The sequence below is a fragment of the Numenius arquata genome, chromosome 8 (assembly GCF_964106895.1).
Source record: "Numenius arquata chromosome 8, bNumArq3.hap1.1, whole genome shotgun sequence".
In the NCBI taxonomy this organism is placed as follows: domain Eukaryota; kingdom Metazoa; phylum Chordata; class Aves; order Charadriiformes; family Scolopacidae; genus Numenius; species Numenius arquata.
The window spans coordinates 51,214,124-51,236,683 of NC_133583.1; the positions used below are offsets into that span (position 1 = coordinate 51,214,124).

At 40.3% G+C, this 22,560-nt stretch overlaps 1 protein-coding gene across 2 annotated transcripts in view; it reads right to left on the reverse strand.

Moving 5' to 3' along the window:
- The window catches only part of EIF2B3 (eukaryotic translation initiation factor 2B subunit gamma), a 102,882-nt gene extending 80,378 nt beyond the window's left edge, over window positions 1-22,504 (reverse strand). The window contains exons 1-4 of one of the 2 annotated variants that reach the window (XM_074151886.1): window positions 22,429-22,504; window positions 22,073-22,222; window positions 19,282-19,421; window positions 1,106-1,265 (exon numbers count right to left, since the gene is read on the reverse strand). In XM_074151886.1, the coding sequence (XP_074007987.1) occupies window positions 1,106-1,265; window positions 19,282-19,421; window positions 22,073-22,220 (448 nt within the window). In that variant the 5' untranslated portion in view covers window positions 22,221-22,222; window positions 22,429-22,504. Of the gene's footprint in view, window positions 1-1,105; window positions 1,266-19,281; window positions 19,422-22,072; window positions 22,223-22,422 lie in introns of both variants that reach the window. The other variant, XM_074151887.1, reaches the window with a different exon arrangement.
- Between the last annotated feature and the right edge of the window lie 56 nt (window positions 22,505-22,560).

Below are 22,560 nucleotides of genomic sequence, written 5' to 3' on the forward strand. Positions count from 1 at the left end.
TAGACCCATTAGTTTATAACACCTGAATGCTCAACTCCGTGGCTGTAGTAGTGCAATTGACAATGTTTTATGTGCTATTATCACTTATATTATTATTATATATGATATATTATATATATCACTAAAAACAGGAGGGTTTAGAGCTGTTTGAGAGTCCAAGTCCTAAATGCTTTCAGCCCCACTACCCTTACACTTTGCTCCAGAAAATCTTTTCATGCAGAGTCTAAGCAGCTTTCTTTTAAAAACACATTTCCTCCAATTTCAGACACACACGTAGTCCAACTGTTGGCTTGTATTCCACTTCTTTCTCGAACAGTTTGAAGCTACACTTTCTTATTTGTATTACTATAGTGCCTCTGATCTTTAATCATGGACCAGGACCCACTAAGCTGGCAATAATCAAGCCTCAGCAATTTAACAGATATCATTAAAAGAAAATGAGAGGTATGGTATGGGAACAACTGTATGGTATTAAGTACTTTTAGCATATAAGTAAAATGGGGATACTAGCCCTGCCCTGCCTTACAGCAGTGTTGTGAGAATAGATACATTAAAGATTACAAGGCACTAAGATATTATGGTAAGAGGGACAAGATAAGCATCTAACCAAGTCCTTGAAATCAGTGGGAGTTTTGCCTAGCAAAAGGCTCTTGGATGTGCTCTCAGAAGAATAATTCAGTGCAGAGCATGAGAGCGGAGAACTTCTAGAAGTATTTGTTACCCAATGCTGGCCTAAAGTCAATGGTAAAATTCCTAGCTATAATCTGGTTGATGCTTAGTGCTCTTGAAAAACCTAACGGTTTTAATGTTCATATGAAAGAAAAATTTAGGGTTTGATCCAAAGCTCACTGAAGTCACCTGGAGCTTTTCCCTTAACTCTTGTGAGCTTTGGATCAGAGCCTGCAAGATTACATGAGTCTAATACTTAATTGTGAGCTGGAAAAAACCAAGTCACACCCTGACCAGGGAATCTGAGGAAAAAAATAAGGTATCTGTACCCTTTTTATTTCTTTTGCTCTGGGATTGACAACTAAATTTATCATACATACTAGTGGTGTCTCCATCATTTATTAATAAATAAATATACGTATTCCTATCTACATACCTGGCTTTTTTTTCCCTTTCTGTCCTGGTACCACTTCTGTGGGTTCATGAGTTTTCTTCATCAACATGGAGAGAGTAGCATCATGTGTCCGAAAGAGATCCACAACTTTATATAAATCAACATCTGTGATCAGATCGCAGCTCAACACCAAGACATCAGTCTGTGAAAGAAGAAAAAAACCCCAAATCCTTCAGAGATACAAATGACCTCATATGGATTAGCATTTGAGGACTCAACAACAAATACACACATAACTTTTTTTTTTTTTCCCTTTTTTTTCCCCCCCAAATTTAAAAAAAGCTACAAGGTCTGCCATACTCTGCCAAAAATAGTTAATGTGACCATCTAAACTGCCATCATCTGCTCCTACGGGAAGGAACCAGGACACAGATGCCATGGCTTTCAAGACTGCCATGAAATTCTGCAGTATCTGCAACAGCTACTTTTAGTTGCATAATGATGTAGAAAAGAAATTTTTCTGAAGAAATCTTTTTTAGCTGACTTGGCATCTGGCTACAAACCACTGGAAAAGATATTTAAACTATGTTATTTTATCGGGGGAAAAAAAAGCAAAGACTATCTAGGATGTGATTTACTCAGTAATTACACTGCGATGGTGGGCTCAGTTTAGAAATACATTTCCTAAAACCAGCAATACCCCATATAAAAAAAAAAGAGGAAGTTGGGCCCTATTTAATAACAGGCTTGTATTTAATTTTGATCTCAAAGGATTCCGAAGTGCCTTACAATGTATTTAAGAGAACTGCTGCATATATCACAGAAATATTGTCACACACTGAGTGAGATGTAGCAGCTCCATTAACCACGCACACTATCAATACACTCTGACTAAAAACTCTTACTTAGAAACAATTTTCTGCATTTCACGTGGGTTGTGGAACATACTGCCAAAAATCTACTAGTTCAGCAATTATCTTCATTTAAACTAATCCTAACATAATATTTGTGCAGCATGGCCTACAGAAAAGTAGCAAGTTTCCACTTTATTTTTTGTTAATGATCAACCTTCTAAAGGTGTCTCAAGAAGAGAGTGTTTCTTTCTTGTCACTTACCATTTTCACTTTCTGTGCTACCATTTACTATGGTCAACCTCCCTGCAGACTGTGATATGGCTTCCAAGTTTTGTCTTTTAAAAAGACATTATTTTAATAAGAAAGGTACTAGAAAATACTTGGTAAAACCCGAGTGATTAACTCATGGAGGATCAGTAATTCTACTTTTGAAAACAATCTTGGTTCAAAGCAAACTAGTTCAGCATTGACCTTTTATTACAGAAAGTAATAAAGAATATAATACAGAAAGCTTTACAGACTTTATCTAAGGCAAGGAGATTCCACACTGTAGGTGAGAAGAATCGAGGTCTGATATTGACATTACTTGACGGGTTCTCCTACAAATGCAATGGAGTTTCACATGTTTACCAGTAAGTCACTGGACCTCATGGTATCACAAACTGTTAGAGCTGCTGATTTGGCGTGCTGTGCAAAAGGTCAAGCTCTTCAATTTCCATTTGACTTCTCCCCACTTTACTGAGAAACACCTGGCTGCTTTACAGGAAGGAACAATGAGCAAGTTGAGAATTTTACACATTCAAAACCTGACTTGCATTGCCCCTTTGAACATATTCTCAAAATGTGTATTTTATATTATGGTTTTGCCCAGGAGAAGTGCTTTAATTATCACTTCTCTAAAACAAACAACATGCACATATTGCAAAAAACCCAAACAACCCAAACCACTAAAGCAAGCTGCCTAGCACTCTGGAGCAGCCCAGCTCCGACATTCCAGTGTGTACAAATAAAGTAAGAAAAAAATCCCAACTTGGTATGGAAGTAAATCTCCTGCTTCACAACTGTTAATATGTGTTTCTTCACCATTTAATATCCTGGAAAATCCAGCAAAATTTTCAGATATTCTGTTTTTACAAGAGCACAACTGAGTTATAATATTTGCAGAAAAGGCCAAAAGGTATCCAAGACCTGTATTGACAGACTTGTACTTTTCAAACAGAAGGTTTGTAGAAGGAAGATATTGCTGGATTCAAATCTAAATGCTTTCACTCCAGTGATGAAAATAAGAAATAATAATAAAAAAGATAAAGAGAGAGACAGACACACCAATGGACTTATCCTAAGGAACAAGTATCTAGACTTGTAAAACAAACCTTGTAATTATTTCACATTTTACTAAAAGCTTTAATCTGTCACTATAGCAAAAACCCAACAAACGTCTCATAGTTGTGAACAGGCTCCTGGGTATTTTCTCCTCACTATAGGACAAGCTTTTTGCAAAAGCTGAATGCAAGACCCCTGAGGAGCATACGGGAACAGAACCACCAAATGTCTGGTTGCCATCTGTTCTACCCATTTACTCTCCCAATATGTAAATAAACGTCAGTGAGCGCAGGGACCAGTGAAACACACAGTTGCTCTGTAAAGCCCACATTTCTGCCTCTCCTCCTGATGAGCAGAGCAGTGGCCTCAGAAGCACGCTGAGAATACACCATGAAAGGCTCTTTTGGGACTTGACAGCCTCCCCTTTGAAACACCACCCCCCTCATAAATAAAGCCCTCACTGTCTAATGGATGCACTTCTTTTTTTCCAGTGTACAACTCCTGAACGAATAAACTAATGGCTGAATGAAAAAATAAACTATCCTAGAACCCTAGCAGAAGTGTGTGTTTTTCTTTACGTTGTTAGGGTGGGTGTAGAAGAAAGAAAATAAATGATAGAGCTTGTGGGTTTTTTACATATATACATGCCAAATAAATACAGTGCACCTTTCCCAATGAGCCACTGATACAAAGAAGAGAAGTACGTACTTACTACATGCGCTCATGTGCTAACAAGGAGTATGTGAACATACTTGACTTCATGAATTATGCAAACACCTAAGTACACACACACATCTCTTAATGAAATACATGTAGCAATGATTACATCAACCCCAAACTATTATACAAACACATGATAAGAATCAACATGAACTGATTAAAAAAACCCAGCAAGCACACACCCCAAGCAGAACCACTGCAAAGGAAGAAAAATGCACGCACAAATGCATTCTCATCACCCATTACAACCATGGGAATGAGAAGACAAGGGTCTTAACTCAAGGAGGACCATCTAACAGATGGGCATGAAACAAATGCTTGGAATTTCTGACATTTTCCTGCTCTGCCAAACTTGATATGTGCCATTTTGTTTACTACTTTTATGACATGGAGGAGCCCTTGTCACAGACCAGGGCCCTACCACAGAAGCTGCTGTACAGACCAGACATCGAGGATAACAAAAGAGAACAGCAAGTGACTTTGTGTTGGGGAACACAAAGAATCACTGCAGTGCCACTCAGAAATATGGAGAGCAGCCCTGCCTTGCTGGTAGCACAGCTCACCTCTTTTGTGAGCATCACAAGAGTCACAGAAAAGACAAGGAGAATATGACACTCCTTGGAAGAGTCACTCATGCCTCAGTAATTCCATTTAACCTCAGATTTGCAATTAACGCACTTAAGTTCAGAAGTTAGACTCAGCTGCTGATCAGTGGAGAAAAACAAGGTCCTACAGAGACCATCCCACCTACGATCCGAGTTTCAAGATGCTTTTCTGTCCCTACTGACCACAGATGGAGCCCTGGGCTTCCAGTCTAGCCACCGCCGAACACAGACTGTTCAGTCAAGTCTGGAAACATAGCACTTAAGGCCTCCAAATCTCCGCTCTCCCTTGCTAACACTGGCTCACAGCACTTCGCTATCACACCTTTCTAAACTGTAAGATGCTCAGATATTATGAGATAATTTACATACTCAATCTGGATAAATACAACACTGTAACATACACCATAAAAGATTCATACAAAATAGAGAGGGGAAAAAAAAAACCAGTAACGAAAAGAAATTCAAATCCAACATGTCAACAATTACATATTGTCCTGGGTTTAATGTAAAATCTACACAAAAACAAGACCAAAAAGCAGAATGTTTCAAGAACTCAGTTCAAGACAGCCGATTTAAAAATAGAAAGCATGTTTTCAATGGAACTAATTCATACCACAGATCAAAAGATGGATGCAATTATATGGTGTAATATACCAGCATAAATAAAAAGCCTTGGACTTTCTCACACCCTGCATACAAAGGCAACGCTAAAAACTTTTTTATATTCAGCAATAATTGCTGGATGCCTTCTGTTCAAACAAGAGATATCAAGGTTACCACAGATAGCTGGCAGCAAACGATGAATTTTTAGTGGTATTCACAACACTTTTTCTATCAAGTATAGACAAGGGCAGGACCTCATAGCCTAAACTGCTGAGGGCCTCAAGAACTGCAGACTAGAAAATGAGAAAACATGTGTTGCAAGGAAATCTCTAATTTGAACAAAATCAGTCTCAAGAGAAAGAGGAAAACAAATGTCAGATTGCATTATAAACAGAAAAGCAGCAAAATATCCACGAGCAGTAGAACCAGCTCATAACAGAACTGAAGACAGACAAAACATTGAAGTTAAATGTGAAAAGTTTTCAGTTGCACAGTATTACAGCTGAGACTTTGACAGGAAAAAAAAAAATAATCAAGATATTAGATGGATTCTGTTCCTGCAGTCAGCCTTAATTAACACACACACAGAGAACTTTGCATCACTTCCTGTGGTGTCACCATACAACAGGGGAGAGAGGAACAAGTTATAATTACTGCTGGAATTAAGACTGAGAGTTTTATACACAATAGCCTGGAACTTCACCCACATGTTGCATTAACAGTGGGGTTTGTGTGTAATGCTTTTATTATTCTAAAGACTGGAAAGGGAAAGAACAGTTTGGCTGTGGGCAAGCGTTTTGATGGCTTGTTAGCGTGCTCCAGGCAAAGCCAGAGATACCTCCTAGCAATTGCATTACTCACCACTCTTCAGATCAGAAACTTACATCCAAGGCTTTAGAGAATCCCTTTTTATCTCAGTCTCCATTAAGAGTCCTCCAATTTCCACACCTGTGACCTCTTTGAAGCTCTATGGCTGTTGCTGTAACTGAAGCAGGGAACCTCATTTATTTTTTGATGTATGTAGGATCTTGTTAGCTACCAACCGAAATGGCTGCCTTTGGCTGGGAATTCCCACTCTGCTTTTGTAGTGTCCTTCATAGCAAGATTCAGAAGAAAATCATGATTTAGTACTTTGTTAGCAGACATGAAACATTTACCTACCGTGCACTCACCCTGGAGCAGCAAGTTTGCTGTAGACCAGCACCTTCCTAACTATCTAAGGACAGAGGGCAGTGGAGGCACAGGATGTCTGGAATCCAGATCCAGTACCAACCTCTCCTCATTAAAAGATGGAAGAAACTTTTTTTTTTTTTTAAAGACAATGTGTAATGTGAAAGAGGCTTTTTTTTTTTTTTTTTTTTTAAGAAAACAGAAAAGTCTAATGCAGGAGCCAAGGGAGTCTCTTCTAATTTCTTGGATGGCCCTGAATTCATCAGGTGAGGATATCTTAAGGCAATGTGAATGCCTTCACATACGTAACCTGTCAGCATCACTGTTTATCTTCTCAAAGGAAGCTGGAAGAAAGATGCCAGAAGCTGGGGAGGAGACTTAACCCCAGTCCCATCATATGGCTCATCCTATGCGTTGTATCAGATGGGATCGTACAATGAAAACACCATTTTAGGTTATCTTTGTATCTCAAGAGCTACCGTCCAAAATCAATATTTTTTAATTTACATACATATAAGCTAGGAACAGGAAAGATATTCAAGCCTTGAAGGCATCCTGTCTCCTCCCAGGAGGAAGTCTCGTTACCTACTGCTCAAACTGACACGTGAGGTGGAAAAGGATAATTTATGGTTATCAGCAACCAAAAGCAGAAGTTTAGAGATGAACACAAGTTCATAAGCTTATTAAGAATGTTTTCAAAGCAGGACTTTGATATTATGACACTGAACAGTAAACCACCTGGTCTGAAATAAAAGCTTTGTAATCCATATTCTCCTCTGGTTCTGATTAATGCAATGTTGTCCTACCGACACTGTACTCCAAAAATCATTTTCCCAGCTTCCTCCTCCAACCACATCACCTTCTTCACTGGTTCCATTTTCTGTCACATCAAGCTCAAGTTGTTCACCCTCCTTCTAATAGCCTATCCCTTCTACTTGCCACTCACCAAGTCGACTTATGCCTTACCTCAGTAAAAGATGCCAGCTCTATTACCTACTTGTATCTTCTAAAGAATGTGGTTTCAGGCTCTGCTGTCTTTTTTTTTTTTTTTTTTTTTTAAATAAAGAAACCTGCTATCCTTACACTCACAGAAAACTGAGAATTATCAGGCTATCAGTATGCTGGGGTGCAGGACCGATACACCGATACATATTGTCCTGTCTCGCTAGGCTCTCTCATTTGTCTGAGGTCAGGCATCATCTCTTGGGTTCACATCCAGATTGTAAGCACGCCACAGAGGACACTGGCTTTCCCCCATCTAAAGGCATCCAGAAAGCGTGCACCACCACTCTTGAGAACCATGTGTGCTAAAGCTCATGGGGGCACCCCATCACTCAGGCCCCAAATACACCAAGTTCATGGAGAGTGAGCCTGGTGAGCTGAATTCTCCCAACTCAACACACTGCACGAACAGATCCCTTCTTCACAGGCAGGAGAACTCCAGAAACAAACGGCGCTCTCCTCGTCACTCCTATTCCTGGAAGGCAGGTTTCCAGGACTACCTGGACGGCAGCGCTACCAGACCTGCTGTGCAGCTGATCTTGGACTCTGCCTCACATGAACAGAAAGGAGAACTCCGCAGCCAGGCTCCAATCTCAACAGCAGCGGCGCAGCAGGCTTGCTGCCAAAGCCCAGAGCTCAAGCCCAGGCTTAGCACTTAATGTAAGCAGAGCCTTAGGCAGTCAGGTGCTGCAGTCATACAAACAATAATAATAAAAAGTAGTCCTAATGGAGCTCAACCGGCTCAACTTATTGAAGAGAAAGAAGGCCTTTGCCCACAGCCCGCAATTACCTAAACAGCAGAAGATCTCTCAGCAACACAACAAAAAGCAGGCGTGACTGGATTCAGGGACTAGAAATCAGTGTTCAAGGTAGAAATGAAAAGCAAAGTGTTTTAAGGGGGAGAATAAATATGATCTGGAATAAAATACCAAAGGATATAATAGACTATTCATCTACTGGAATGTATGAATAAAGACTTGCTATCTTTCAGAAACATTCACTAAGACATCCATAAGTTTTGGGGCTAATTACTGTGTGCAAATTCCCTTGCAGCCTGGAGGATCATAATGGTTCCTTGTAGTCTCAAACCAGACTACAAATGAAAACCAAGACATATACACCATGCGTCCTCAGGAGTCATTCTGCCATCCCACAACTAGTATCAGCATGATCTTAAATTAAAAAAAAATGGCAACAAAAGTGTGCAACTCTTTCCAAGGTCAAACCAAGTCATTACCCAAAACCCCGTTTCAACTCTGCTCCAACAGAAACCCCAAACACTAATCTGCTCCACAAAGCACAGGCTCAACAGAACCTGTCACTGTGAAGCACAGCTCGATGGCATTGCCACCTTTTACCAACCTGCACTGAACTGAGCGTCCACACATGTAGAACCTCATTAGCTTTGTTCAAGTGTTTTTTTTCCTGTAAAACCTAATCACGCTATGTTACGTGAAAGTACTGTTTTGAACTGTAGATTACTATACTATCCCCCATGCAATATTATTTTCTCCTCTAGCACCTCTCCAATTTTTCCAGTGATATCTGCTCTGCAGTAACCAGTGTTGTAAGAAACACATTATGAAAACTTCCAAGACCTCCACTGCTTTTTCCAGCACTATTAGTCTACAATCCAGAATTTTCACCATTTTCCCAGAGAACTAACTGAATTTATGCTACAGAAGAATGCCCACATTTCCTTCAAGAAAATCTGAATACACAGTGTTTTTTCCCTTTTCAGCACAGAACAGAGGTATAAGAAAAACTACATAACCTACGTGGATTTCCCAGTTAACATAACATGACAAAAATGCAAAACTCAGTTCCAGCATCACAAGTCCACTGATCTTTACCATGGTTTTCAACAGTGTTGTGCAAAGTGACAGCCTCTGGGACAGCCTGTGCTGCTCCCTGCACCACCTTCCTACTATCAATGTGACACCACTGTAGCAGGCTGCAAAACCAGACGTGGGGAAAACCTCCCTCTAGCACAGTAAATCCATGGGTTGATACTTGGCGTCTACTCCCTCCCACATTCCCCCATAAGCGGAAATATGTACTTAGGTTAAGACACACAATTGCCTTTGATCTAAACAATTCCATTTTGTCTTTCAGGGGATGAATACTCACTGAGGAATGTCACCTGCAACAGGGTAACCATGACAGCTGTACAGCCCACAATTGCCACGAAAAGCCCCAACCTCCTATGCGGGAGAGGCTGTTGAGACCCAAACTTGGGGATAATACACAAGTAGAAATCACGCAGGTTAGAAACAAAGTAAAAAGGCTGCAGACAGCAAGGAAGGAACGTTATTCCAGAAAAATGTACAAATAGCCTGTGAACACCTCCTTGCAAGTATCACCCTACCAGAAGCCAGGGAAGCCTTGAGTCTCACGGGGAAAGGCCACGGACTTTCGAAGTTAGAAATAAAAAGTTATTAAAACATCAGATCAGATGGTGACTTAACATTCAAAACAACCAAACGGAGCCCTACACAACTCCTCCTGCTCTGTGGAGTCGACGGTGTCATGGACATCAGTGATGCTTTCATATCCTCACCCAGGCATGGCTGACAGTAACGTGTTCAAGGCTCACACACGGCACAAGGCTTTGTCCTCTCCACTGACAGCACCAAGGAAAACTGGCACATGGAGGATACTAACTTTTGTCCCCCCACCCTTAAAATCTTACTCTCTCCTTGGAAATAAAAGAAGACGCACAAACTCATTTCACACAGACTTTTCATTTCTTTGAACATTCATCACAGAATGACTTTCGAAAACTATAAACCTGAGTTTGACTTATTAATGTAAGACTTCCTATGCCTGACAAAATGAGCTGATAATAAAGGGTGTTTAACTCTTCTTTGCCTTCATGTGTCCATGAAAGTGTTGTTAAAGACAAAAAGCGCAATTTTTTTTTTGAGATTACCTTTACTGAAGCTGTAATTTTCCCTCAATACATAGTATAGTAAGTTATATACACAAGATGACTGTACGTACTTTAAGCAGGGAAAATGAAGGATGATTTACAAAAATGAACACTAACTTCTATTCATTCCCAAAAAATGAAAACTACTAGTAGCTCAAAAACAGGAAAAAATTTTTTTACCAGGACACTTTAAAACCAATTATATCAGCTATATACACGTGCAAAGAGCTTAGTATGGCTGCAACTACGATAGACTGAATTTGTGTAATTCATCAGAAACGACATAGGGTCTAAATGAAAACACAATCTGTAACACAGGAGAAATGATGACAATTAACTTCTACATAGAAACAAGAGGTATTGGTTAACATAATGAGCACAGGCCTCGAGTTGCCAGGAGCACGAGAAGGATAAGGACATGCAGTGGGAGATGAAACAATTAAAACTGACAGGGATCTCAGGTCTGTCAATGACTCTTCTTGCAAAACACCTATGGTTTTGCCTGTGTCTATAATGGAAGGCATCCTCTTTAGCTGACAACGTGCAGAACAGCAAATGCTCTAATAACTACTCTTGATCCTAACCTTCAGAGCTAATTGCCTCATTCAAACTTCTGGTGTTTTAGCCCTGATCCATAGTAAACCCTGGCAGCAAAATAATTAATTTAATTAGCTACATTCTTCTAAAGCTGAGTAACTTTAAAACAAAACAAAACAAAAAAACCCAACAACTGTTTAATTCTCTAACTCTTACCCTGCCAGGAAAAATAAAGAACAGAGCAAAGTCCTGAATGCACTCATCAAGCACAGAGTCAGGCAGGGCTATATCATTCCCCCCAGCAACATCGTCAGCCTGAGCACCTGCCACTATTGCTGCTTTCTAAGACAATCAGCTGTGCTTTGGGAATGGGACTTGGGCACGCAATCCGTAATAAGTTTTGCCTAGTGCCTCCGTGGTGGCAGCTTTCAATCAGAGGTAGAGAAGGAAACAAGATGCTACATCCCCCATGAGCTGCCATCTGATACATCTGCTTTTCCCACCCAGCACTAACAACATTGCAAAAGGCAGAACCAGAAAAATCGGCAAGACAGCAACTTTTATTCGTGTTTTAGCCACTCAAGTAAACAGTGTTTTCTGTCAGGTCAAGCTGGGAAAAAGCTGATTAAGTTATTTTACTATTTCAAATAGATTTTCAAAATAGATGAACAGAATATTTAGTTAAGTCTTGCTCAGAGAGACAGACCTTGTCTCTTACAAATTAATTCAGTTTGGTTTTTTTATTTCCACTGACAGTACAAAAAATACACAACTATATATTATGGGGACTGAAGTTTTTCTTTCCATGCTCACCAAACTCTGCTTAGCTGTACCAAAAGGATTCAGATTCCACCTTCCAGCCGTTACAGCAAGCTTACTTACATCATGTGTTTGGAAAGGAGATTTTTCAACAGAGGAAACGAAGCGCTTAGCCATGCCGTCCAAGACTCCACGGATCAGTGACCCTCAGCAGCATACGGACCACCACCGTGACATCACACTTTCCACAACATGGCTCCCAAAGATGCACATACCAAGAGAATCTGGAGTTTCAATCTTTGTTTATTTGTTCAAAGAAAGTTGGTTTTTCTTCTTCTTTTTGGTAGCTTTTTAAGGTTTGTTTTGCTTTGCCTTTTAAGAGCTGTATTACTTTCCAATCTTACTTTTTGAAACTGAGAAAACCAGGTGGACCACCTGAGATGAAACATTTCGCACGCAAGCACTCACTAGTGATAGCAGCAGAAGACATGCTGATTAATTCACACTGTATTAGTCAGGGCTTCCATTAACACAACTAAAGGCTCATCAAGGAAGGAAAATGTGAAACTGTTCCATTGCTGTTACTCTGCTGGAACACCACATTTTAATCACTGGCTGGAGTATAGTTGAGTGACACAAGGGAGAGAAATGCTTAACAGAAGATGAAAATAATATAGACTCAGTGAAGATAAATGCTTGATGCAGGCACACCCAATCCACCTCCTGCTTCAGCCTGAGACACAGATTCATGATTTAACCAGGTTTCTCTACCTGCTGCCTGGAGAGGCCCCAGCCTGGGAGGTGGCACCAGACAGCAGCTGCGTGGGTCTGGTAAAGTTTGGCACAAGAATCAAAATGGTCAAATATTAGAGACACCTAAATTTCAGAGGAACTAATTCGTAAACTACAGTGGCACCCCCTATCTTTTTTTTTTCATCTACAATAATCTACAACCTACAAAAAGGTCTGCAGCAGTTTGATGGATGGTACAAGCAGAATGTCACAGACACAGTTCTCTAAAGAGGTTTCCTGAGTTAAGAGTAGCCTCCTGCCATTCCAGGTATCACATTACTTAGTTTATTTAAAAAAAAAACAAAAAAAACCAAAAAAAACCCAAAGCAGTAAACAAACAAACAAAAAAATCCACCCACAACAAAAATCAGCTTCTCACTCCATTTGGGAATTTTTGTCTTGATTACTCCTCTGGAAGACTGTTTCACAATCTTATTCCGCTCTGATTAAAATCTTTCTGCAATTTTCAGCCTGTTTTCTCATAGCAAATTAAACCCAATTATATTCCACTCTGAATAGCTTATATCCTTTTCCAGTGTTTGTCCTGCATTTGATGCATTTGAGTTCCACATCTGTGCAGTATTCCAGGCAAAAAATCTTCCCATTGCCCAATAAGCAATAGTATTAATTTCTCATCTCTATCAAAAAAAATACTTTACCTCATATATTCTAGTCTTGTGTTTACCTTTCCTTCCCCCATCATAGCGGCTGCTCACCATCACCCTATTTCAATTAGTACATTCTGAATCGTTGCAATTTAATCTTGGGCTCCTAACTCCTATTACAATTTCTTGTTACTAATCCTCAAAATCATGAGATCTGTGTTACCAACCAAAATCTTCACACTCTTACTGTGCTATAACGTGGCAGGTCATAGCATATACATTTTGCATACTGGTCCTGTGAATCATCCAAAGCAGGTCTACTAATCTGCAAGAGAAGACCTTTAAGAACGGTAGTAGAAGTTGAATAAATGAAGACATAAATCTGGACTGAAGAAGTCACAGAGCAACACACTGGAGGGAATGACTCCACTAAAAAGCCCCAATGGACATACCAGGAGACTTTACATTATGACTTGAAAAAAGTGTGTCCACTAACACCAGCTACAGAGGAAAAGCCCCCCCAAGTGAGACAGTGAATTTCATTACATAAAATTTCAAGAGACATCAGAAGAAGTTAACTTTTAAAAAGGCAGTCAACTGCTCACAATTATGAGAAAAAAGTCACCACTGAAAGACAAGCTGCATACAAAACTACATCATCTCCTACCACAGCATGCAGCAGACAGCACTTGTATCTCTTCTGTTGCTAGAAAGTCTATCAGATCTCACCACTGAAACTGTCAGGACTCTACTAATTTCCTTATTATTCAGAATTAACTCATCTGAATGTTCCAGCCAGTGCTGCTTACCAACAAAAACCAGAAACGAGGACTGGAGATAGTTATTGAAGAAAAAGTAATTATAGATGATTTAAAAAGGAAAAAGAAAAAACACATCTCTTACAGAGGCCCCCTTCCACACTGCTCCTGGCAGTTTGCAAGCTTTGGATGCTAAATTAAAATAAATAAAAGCAGGAACACGGAAGTTATCAAATTACACCTTAGCATCTGCTCTGTCACACCTATAACATCATCCTTAGTTTACAGCAACAAGCTGAACATACTGCTTTACTAAAAAAGCCAAACACCGACCTCATTTAAAAACACCTTAATCTTGAAACACCATGTGAGGAAAATTAAAGACAAATCCAGAGCAAGATTAGTGTTTTCTCATCACCCATGGAAGAGGTGTTTAGTTGTTCATGCTCAGGGCTAGATTAAGCCATCTTTACATCCAAATAGTTTGCTCATTTTTGCCCCTAATGAAATTTTATCCTTTAGAGAATCTGACTCTTAATAAAGCATATTATTTCCTCCCTCTTATGAATTCTACAGGGTCCCTAGCAAAGCACGCAAAGGCTGTGCGCCTCCCATGCCTGTAATGGATCAAACAGTGATGAGTAACAGCCTGAGTGACTGATGGAGTAGGAAAAGTATCTCAAGAGAGCAGAATCAGAAAGTGACAGGAAAAAAAAAATGGATGTGGAGAGCAAGATTTCATGAAGGAGGGAATTTGCTTTATATTTTATACAAAACCAATTTTTTACACCTATGGTAACTATTTGTTTTTATATCAAGCACTCCCTGACAAGTTAAGAATATTTTTAATGTAAATAAAAGACAATAGCAACATGGCTCCAACCAAAGGAGGAGACTAAAACCCATGTCCTACAGAGACAAAGGAAAGCATAAATTCTGGCCTAAAGAGCTCACAGCCTGCTTTTACTAACGCACATTGGATGAGATGGTATTTACGTATTACAGACTTAGAGAGATGATTCTCTTATTTAATCTATAAAAATCATTTTCTGAAGTCTCAAAGTAATAATTAACAATGCTTCTTAAGAACTGGCAAGAACATTTTAAAAGTTCAACATAAAAATACTGGATTGAGTAAATTGTGTGAGAGAACTGTTTTAACAGATTTGGAACCTAAGAATAACTGCTCAATTCATTGCTTGTTATGATCCATCAAAGTTACTTGGTTTATCACAGCTCTTTGCTGTCTTCAAAAAAATTTAGTGAAAGGTTTTTTCCACTACTTTGCACAGATTTTCAAAAGCTGACAGGCACGCAGCCGAAGAAATCCATGGTGGTGCCTCTTTATAGGTCCAGCAAAACTTACAGGACACTTCTCACTTCCATGCTGCAAGTAAGTCAGTAACTCAAAAAGTACTGAAGTTTTCACTAAGTAAATTACTCCAGTATAATCTAGTATAATTGTGTATGTGAACAACTGAAAGACAATGGAAGTCAGAAGGCGTTTAAAATAAATAAAGTCAATGTTCCTGTAATGAATTTACTCAGCTACAGAAGCAGACCTTCATCTTGCAAAATACATTAAATTCCCCTTGCCGAGGCCCCATCTGGAATAGGTGCGTTCTCTTCACTCTTCATGATCAGGAGAGTTCATCACTCCAAACTTACAGGCATGGAAGGCTGGCTTGTTTCTCTGTTTAGGCTAGATCATAAAGTGACAGAGACCTGTAAGCACCTCTATGGTGGTAAAGCTGCAGTTTCAATAAGAGCATTATTATAATACCATCAACTGTCAGTCTACATAGTCTCTGTTCTGCCATTTCCAGTCCTACATATAAAGGAGAAAAGAATTAAGACTTGGCAACATCATTTTCATATTTTGAAAAGCCACCTATTATCAGTCCTGCAAAAGATGAGCAGAAAACTAGGAACTGAAAGGGCCAAAAGAATAAAACTGACAGTGGTATTAAAAGTACATCAGATAACAGAGACTGGACATTAAAATGACAGCCGTGGAAACTGTCGAGAAGTACACAGGCCTTAGTAGGATCCTGAAACCAACAGCATTCTAGTGAAATGCTGGGATTGTCCACAGGAAAGCAATTAAAGGATCTGATCAACAGTTGTATCAAAGTCCTTAAATTGTTTTCATATCCCTGTATAAAAAGAAACATTTAAGAAATAAATGAGTAACTCCTATATGCACTTTTTGCTTTTTGACAATATCATTTTAAGTGCTGGACATCAATAACTTAGTGTAAAACATGAGTGTTGTATTACTCAATGAAAAAATAGTACAAACACAGATAAGAAAAAAATCCCTATCAGTTTCTACTTCATATGCTGCAAAATGTTTTTTCAGTTACTTACATTTAGACTGATGCATTCGCAAATTAAGGACCTTTTAAAAGTCATGATCTAGCACAAGCTGAAAAAAAAAAACCTGAACACCCACAATTCCAAAATTGGACTGCAGGTATACTAAGTTTCTACTTCTGTAGTTTCCACTTAAAATAGTTTTGACTTGTGTTTAATCTCTTGTCCTGCTGGTTTTTTCAAGGTGGGGAAACAAAGTATGGAATACACACACAGTATAGAAAGATTATGATGTTCACAAAACCATGAGAGACTTGGGACATGTCCAGTTCCCAGTACTGTTACAAATTTCTTTAATGTAAATTACTTCATCTCTCTAAGCCTTGGTTCTCAGCCATAGAGTTGTGAAGACAAACTGGTCAATGGTGTTAGCTATTCAGACGCCAGAATTGAACATTTAAATAAAACCAAACAAAACCACCCCACCACACAAGTCAATTAAAGACCTACTGGTAAAGAACAGGCCAGACAGACATCCAGGTCTAGGAACCCAAAAAGTGGAACTTATGGGACCAAGTTCTCTGTCATTCATCACTGCCCAAGCAGGTGCCTTTAGGAATTAAGTTTAGCATGATATCTTTATCGTGTGAAGGATCCAAGCAAAGGATACATTCAGACTTGTAATGAATATAAAAAAACCTAATGAAGCTGCTGCCTTGTCAATCAGGTGTAAGCTGAGATAGCCAAAAATAACAGGAAGAGTTCCAACAGAGCAAAGAACATCCATCTACTATATTGACTCTTCAAATAAAGATGTCAAAAAAAATAATCCTCTGTGTGTAGAGTGGGCGAACAGCAAACAAAAGCCTGAACATGCTTCCTTTGCTCTCACGAACTTCTGAATGATCAGGAAAGAGTAAGACTGGTGGAGTCAGCTGCTTGTTACTGTGAACGAAGACAGTCAGTTTTACCTGCCCCTAAAACTGCCAGCACCAAAAAGTTATAAAACAACAATGCAAGCTACCTTCCCTCAGCCCTTTGCACATATGCATTCTCATGCTACTCATGAATGCAATTCTGTAAAGCTAATCTCAACAGCTAATCTTTACAGTATCAAACTTCATTAACCAAGATGCAACACAGCAAAAAGGCCTGCCATTGCAGGCACAGCAAGCAGCAACGCTGCGCTGGTGGAACTCCCTCAGCTAAATATCAGACAAGGCAGAAAGCCATGAGATTTTATGCTTTAGAGTCATTTAACATTTATGCGCATCTCAAGATTTGTGATCAGCAGTTCAGCTAGCCTTAGACATATTTCTTACTGTGCATTTAAAATGCTGGCTTCACTCCATGTCACTTGCATTGCACACAAGCAAGTTGTCTATACTGTGTGCCATGTTACCTCATTTTTATTGAGCATACTTGTTCTTGTGTCTGTGGGCTATTAACTCAATTTGCAACAAATAAAAGTTTCAGCAACTAGTTTAAACTCCTCATCAGACTTTTGGCATGGGTTGCAAAAAGCCTGCCAGCAAACTATGGCCACAAGCAGCAGTTGTTTTCACCAGGGCATTCTTCAGTGAGATCTCTCTCCTGCTACACTGTAGACATAACCAACATACTGCAGCTTTTCAGCTACCTCTACTGTGTAGTTCTCTCACCTATTTCACACAGGAGAGGGTATACCCTGCAAGACGTGCACCAGTGGTATGCATTTACTAGAGGAATGACTCCAAAATACACAGTGCGGCAATCTGTTCAAGAACTTAGTATAGACTATTTCAAATAAGAGACCACTTTGTCCTCTCTGGCCAGACAAGCAAGACATGGAATAAAAAAGGCAGAAGCAATTGCTGCCTCTCATACACAGCAGCTGACTGAAGAAAAGCTGTGTGTTTTTCAATACTACCTCACATCTTCTCTAAGCCTTTTTTCTGAAAAATAAACAGACGATCAACACTGCCGCCTCTGAAGACACAATCTATTTTCTTACCCCAACATGCTTCACTATTGCCTCCCAGGTCTCCCCCATAAGCAAACTTGCCTGGATTACCAAAAAGAGCGGCTCCCGGACAGCTGGACTGATCGCTCTGATCAGGCAATAAAACTGTAAGGCCAGGGTCACAATTTGAAGAGGAAAGATATTTCCTTATTGCATGCATGTATTTAAAAAAATACTGCCAAACTGAGTTATGAGAGAGCGCGATTCTCCACATGACAGAAACATTCAGTTAAATTAAACTGATTTTGTTGATTTTGCTTTTCCTCTTTATATCTTCTCTTCACCCTCTAAATTATTCTGGTGCATTAATCCCTGGCCGAATCTCTCTCATTGTACCACCTAAACACTCACATATGCCTAGAAAGTTTCATCTGGTCTCAACCGGAGTCTTTTGCTTGGGAATACACAGCCTGTAATACTGCAATTTATTACCTTCCAAAAGAGCTTGAAGACAAAAAGACACCTCAGGACTTAAACGGTCCATTGATGTTCTGTTGCAACCTTTATTTAAACAGCCAATTTAGCTAAGATGGCCTAAACAGACAGGGAACAAATCAGAAAGATTAAGTGTATGACAACGACAAAAACAAAATTCCATCCCAGATTGTGGTAAGAGCTCTGAGCAGCATTTCTGCCTTACATGGGAGTGTTTTAATTGTGCAGCTGGAAATTAAAATTTTATAAACTAATGTTTTTATTAGAACAGCAGCCCTTTATCACATTTGGGCACTGTTTATCGAAGAGCTTACCGTATGACCAAGCCAGCAAAACAGAAAACTAAAGCACAGAGCAAGACACTGGCCTAATGGCGCAGGCAAGCCTGTGGCAGGGCCAAGAATCGAATATAAGCTTCCTTACGTATCAGCGTATTGCCTAAGCTCAAACAAAAAACATTTGTGCAGAACTACTTCCCCAAGCGCTAATTGGACAACAGCTATCCCACATCCTATCAAAAATGTATGAACAAATACAACCTTTTAATTAACTCGTCAGAAAGCTAACACTAACTAAGAAGCAGCCAGTGCCCAGCCTGGATTTACTCCAGCCTTCCTAGCTGTCAATTCTAGTCATTTGAGTTCCCCCATGAGGTAACCTTTACAAAATTCAGCTCTTCTGAGAATCAGGAAATTCAGTTACCCACAATATCATTACATGGGACAAGTCTTAAAGCACAATGAAAAAAAATAAAATTATTATAAACAAATGCCTTCCAGGCAAGTTCAATAAAAGACAGTAATACCTTAATTTTCTGGTGAATATGCCTCAGTGAATCTGCTGTACCCATGTCCATGTTGTCACTGATGCACACAAAATCCAGCTTCATTTTTGTATCCAAGTTTAACATCTTTTGGATTTCCTTCCTTGTAATCACAATGACCTCTAGGACAGAGAAAAGAGGAATGAAATCAAGCAAAAAAACCCAAAACATATTAATCACAAATAGAATACTTTCACTTTTTATTTACAAAGCCTGATGGAACTGTCAAAAGCCTTGAGTAACATGACTTGGTTCTACAAACCAAGCTCTTTTGGCAACAGTAACTTTGGGAAAAGAGAAACTCCTACTGAATATGAAAACAATCTCTCCTTCTTTGTGTGGGTGGAGGGTTGTTATTGAAAGGGACACATGCATATAAGTGGGATGAGTCAACAAGACTGAAGTATATTCTATCGTTAGGGAGCAACCTCAAACCATACGTCCTCAAACAGACCAAGGAGACCCCGCATTAATGTCACCAACATATTAGACCTTTGTCTTTTGCCCACCCTGATCCTGCATAATCCTCTGTGGACAACACCACCAACCACAGTTTTACAATGCAACAGTTAAACTATTTCATAGCATCAGCTTCGCAAAGGAGTAAAGTAATGTATTAGCAACAAATTCATTCCATCTGCAAAAGATAAAAGGTAAATGCATATTTGAAGGATCTCAACAGTGGCATGAAAGTGTATTTTCCAAAATGAAGATTTTGAGAACAGAAGCTCTGCAAAGGCAAGACTGAGAAAACAAAACAGCAAGAAACCTTTTACCCTGAACACAAAAACTGGAAGGAAAAGCAAGAGTCAAACCCTCAAATTAAAATATCCCACCCCACAAAAAAAACCCAACCAAACAATACTATAACATTGTACTCCATATGCAATTTTAACAGAGAAGTATGGGAAATAGTACAGCCCTCGGCTTAGGAAGCTCCTGTGGTAAAATGAAAACACACTAAGAATAAATCTGTATTGATCAAAACTGAACTTATCCTGAATCTGTTAACAGAAAAGAGGAAGGAAGTATAAACATGAGGATTGTGTGGCAGTTTGGTATCAGAGATACAGGAGGGCTCCCCTCCCACTCCCATACTGGATGCCAACTTGGATTCAAAACAGGCTGAAGAACCTAGAGACAGGGATTGAAAGCACACCTTGAATTGGGGAAAGAAGTAACTGATGGAGAAGGAATTAGTGTCTGGTGGAAGTTATAAGCAGCTCAGCATAAACCTGGTGAGCTGGACAAAGGTCTCCTAGTATTTATTAGGAAAGATGAAGCACTTGCAGTTGGGACAGAAGGAATGCAGTGAATCACACTGTGGGACACCTACTTAGTAATAGAAGCACGTATGAGGAACTAAAGCCTCCTGTAGTACTTAGAATTATGATCCAGGGAGAGAATTCGTGCCACTGGAGTATTAATGCAGAAACATACAGCTTGGTCAGGGAGCAGAAGCAAGACAGGAGCAGGTAGGTGGCAGCTCACTTACTGAAGCTGCATATACAACCCTGCATGTCCAAATTTTCATAGGGGATAGATGAGCTGAAGAGCTACATGTGAAAAAGGAGAAAGATCTGACTGTAATATCACCTACTAGTGGTCAACAGCATCAAGTGGAAAATGTTATTTCTGAATAATTATAGAAAGTCACACAAAGCACAAGACTGTTTGCAGAGAAGCTTTCAGCTACCCATATATCCATATCACAGGATAAAAACAGCCAAAGGAAAGTAGACATTCAGAAAGCAGACTTCAACTAACAAGAGGCAAAAAGCAACTGCAAGGGGAAAAAGTTCTTAAGGACTTTTTAAGGAAACAAAATAAAGGCAAAGTCTTAAATTTGCTTTTTTCTTTTGTTCTTTCATACTGGAACAGTAAGAGGCTGACATGGCTAACCATGAGCCAATCTTTACATTTTCACAGAGAAAAGAAGTAGTCAGGAAAGAAGCCACGTTCTTAGGATGGAGTACAGAATAATCGCAGTGTCATGCAGGAGAAGCAAAAACAGAGATTCAGAAAGGCAAAGGACAAATATAAACATGAAAAAACAGAGCCACGAGAAGTGTCAGGAAGAAGTTTTATGTGTAGCAGGGGGAACACCACAGAAAGACTTGGTTCACCACTCAAAAAAGTAAACAAAACCCTAAACCTAGAAAATACTGAAGAACCTCACTATATACTAAATACTGTTTTAGCCTGCCCATGAAACAAAGCCCACGGGCATTACAAGTTTGCCACTTCCCCCTGCCTTGTTCTGTCCAAAACCTAGCACTTGGCTCCATGCTGCAACAACAAGGACTAAAGGCCTCAGACAGAGCAAGTAACCCTGAACTTCAGGCCAGACTAAAACAACAAACCAAGAGATATCCCAAGAGAGCTGACGTGCTTCTCACGCCACTCTCATCAATGATTCAGAGAAAGAAATTAGAGACTCCCAGTTAACAATACCGGCAAAGACACCGAAGTTGGGAAAAGCATATAGATCGGAAAAGCCTTAGTGAGAGGAGAAGAGGGGGAAGAAGGCAAAGGCACAGGAAGCAGAATCTAGAGTTAAGGAAAGGATGTGACATGGGCCAATCGCATATCTCTAAGGCAGAGAAGAGACCACCTGCTAAGGCAAATGCCCTGATCAACCAGGCATCTGTGAAAGGACATTAGAACTAAGTGAGCGACAAACAGGCGTGGCAGAGGTGACCATGGGAAGCCTGAAGAGACCAGGGTAAGCACATCGTCTCCACCCACGCCCCAGGCCACCACTGTGCCTCACCTTCGAAGCCGGCACGCTCCAGGAGGTTCAGTGGGTACCAGAGCAGGGGCCGGTTGCCCACCGGGAGCAGCGGCTTCGGGATGCTGGACGTCAGGTCTGTCATACGGGAACCGCCTCCCGCTGCCATCACCACGGCCTGGAACTCCATTGCTGCAGAGGGAGCAGAGGGGCAGAGTCACAAACCACGGCAGAACCGGGAAGGGCCGGGCCAGGCCAGGACCGGTTCGGTTCAGCCTCGCCCAACTTTAGCCGGCAGCACTTCTCAGAGGCGTGCGTCGTCTCCCCGTCTCCCCGCCTCCCCCTCGCCCCTCACAGCCCGTGCGGAGGCACCAGGCCTCCCCCCGCCTCACCGTTACCTCCGCTCTACCGGCCGCCGGTTCCCAGCCCTTCACTGACAGAACAGCAATGGCGGCGCCGGCGCGCATTACGCATGCGCGCGGAGAGCCGAGAGGCTCGATGGCGGAGAGCCGCGGTAGAGCGCCGATAGG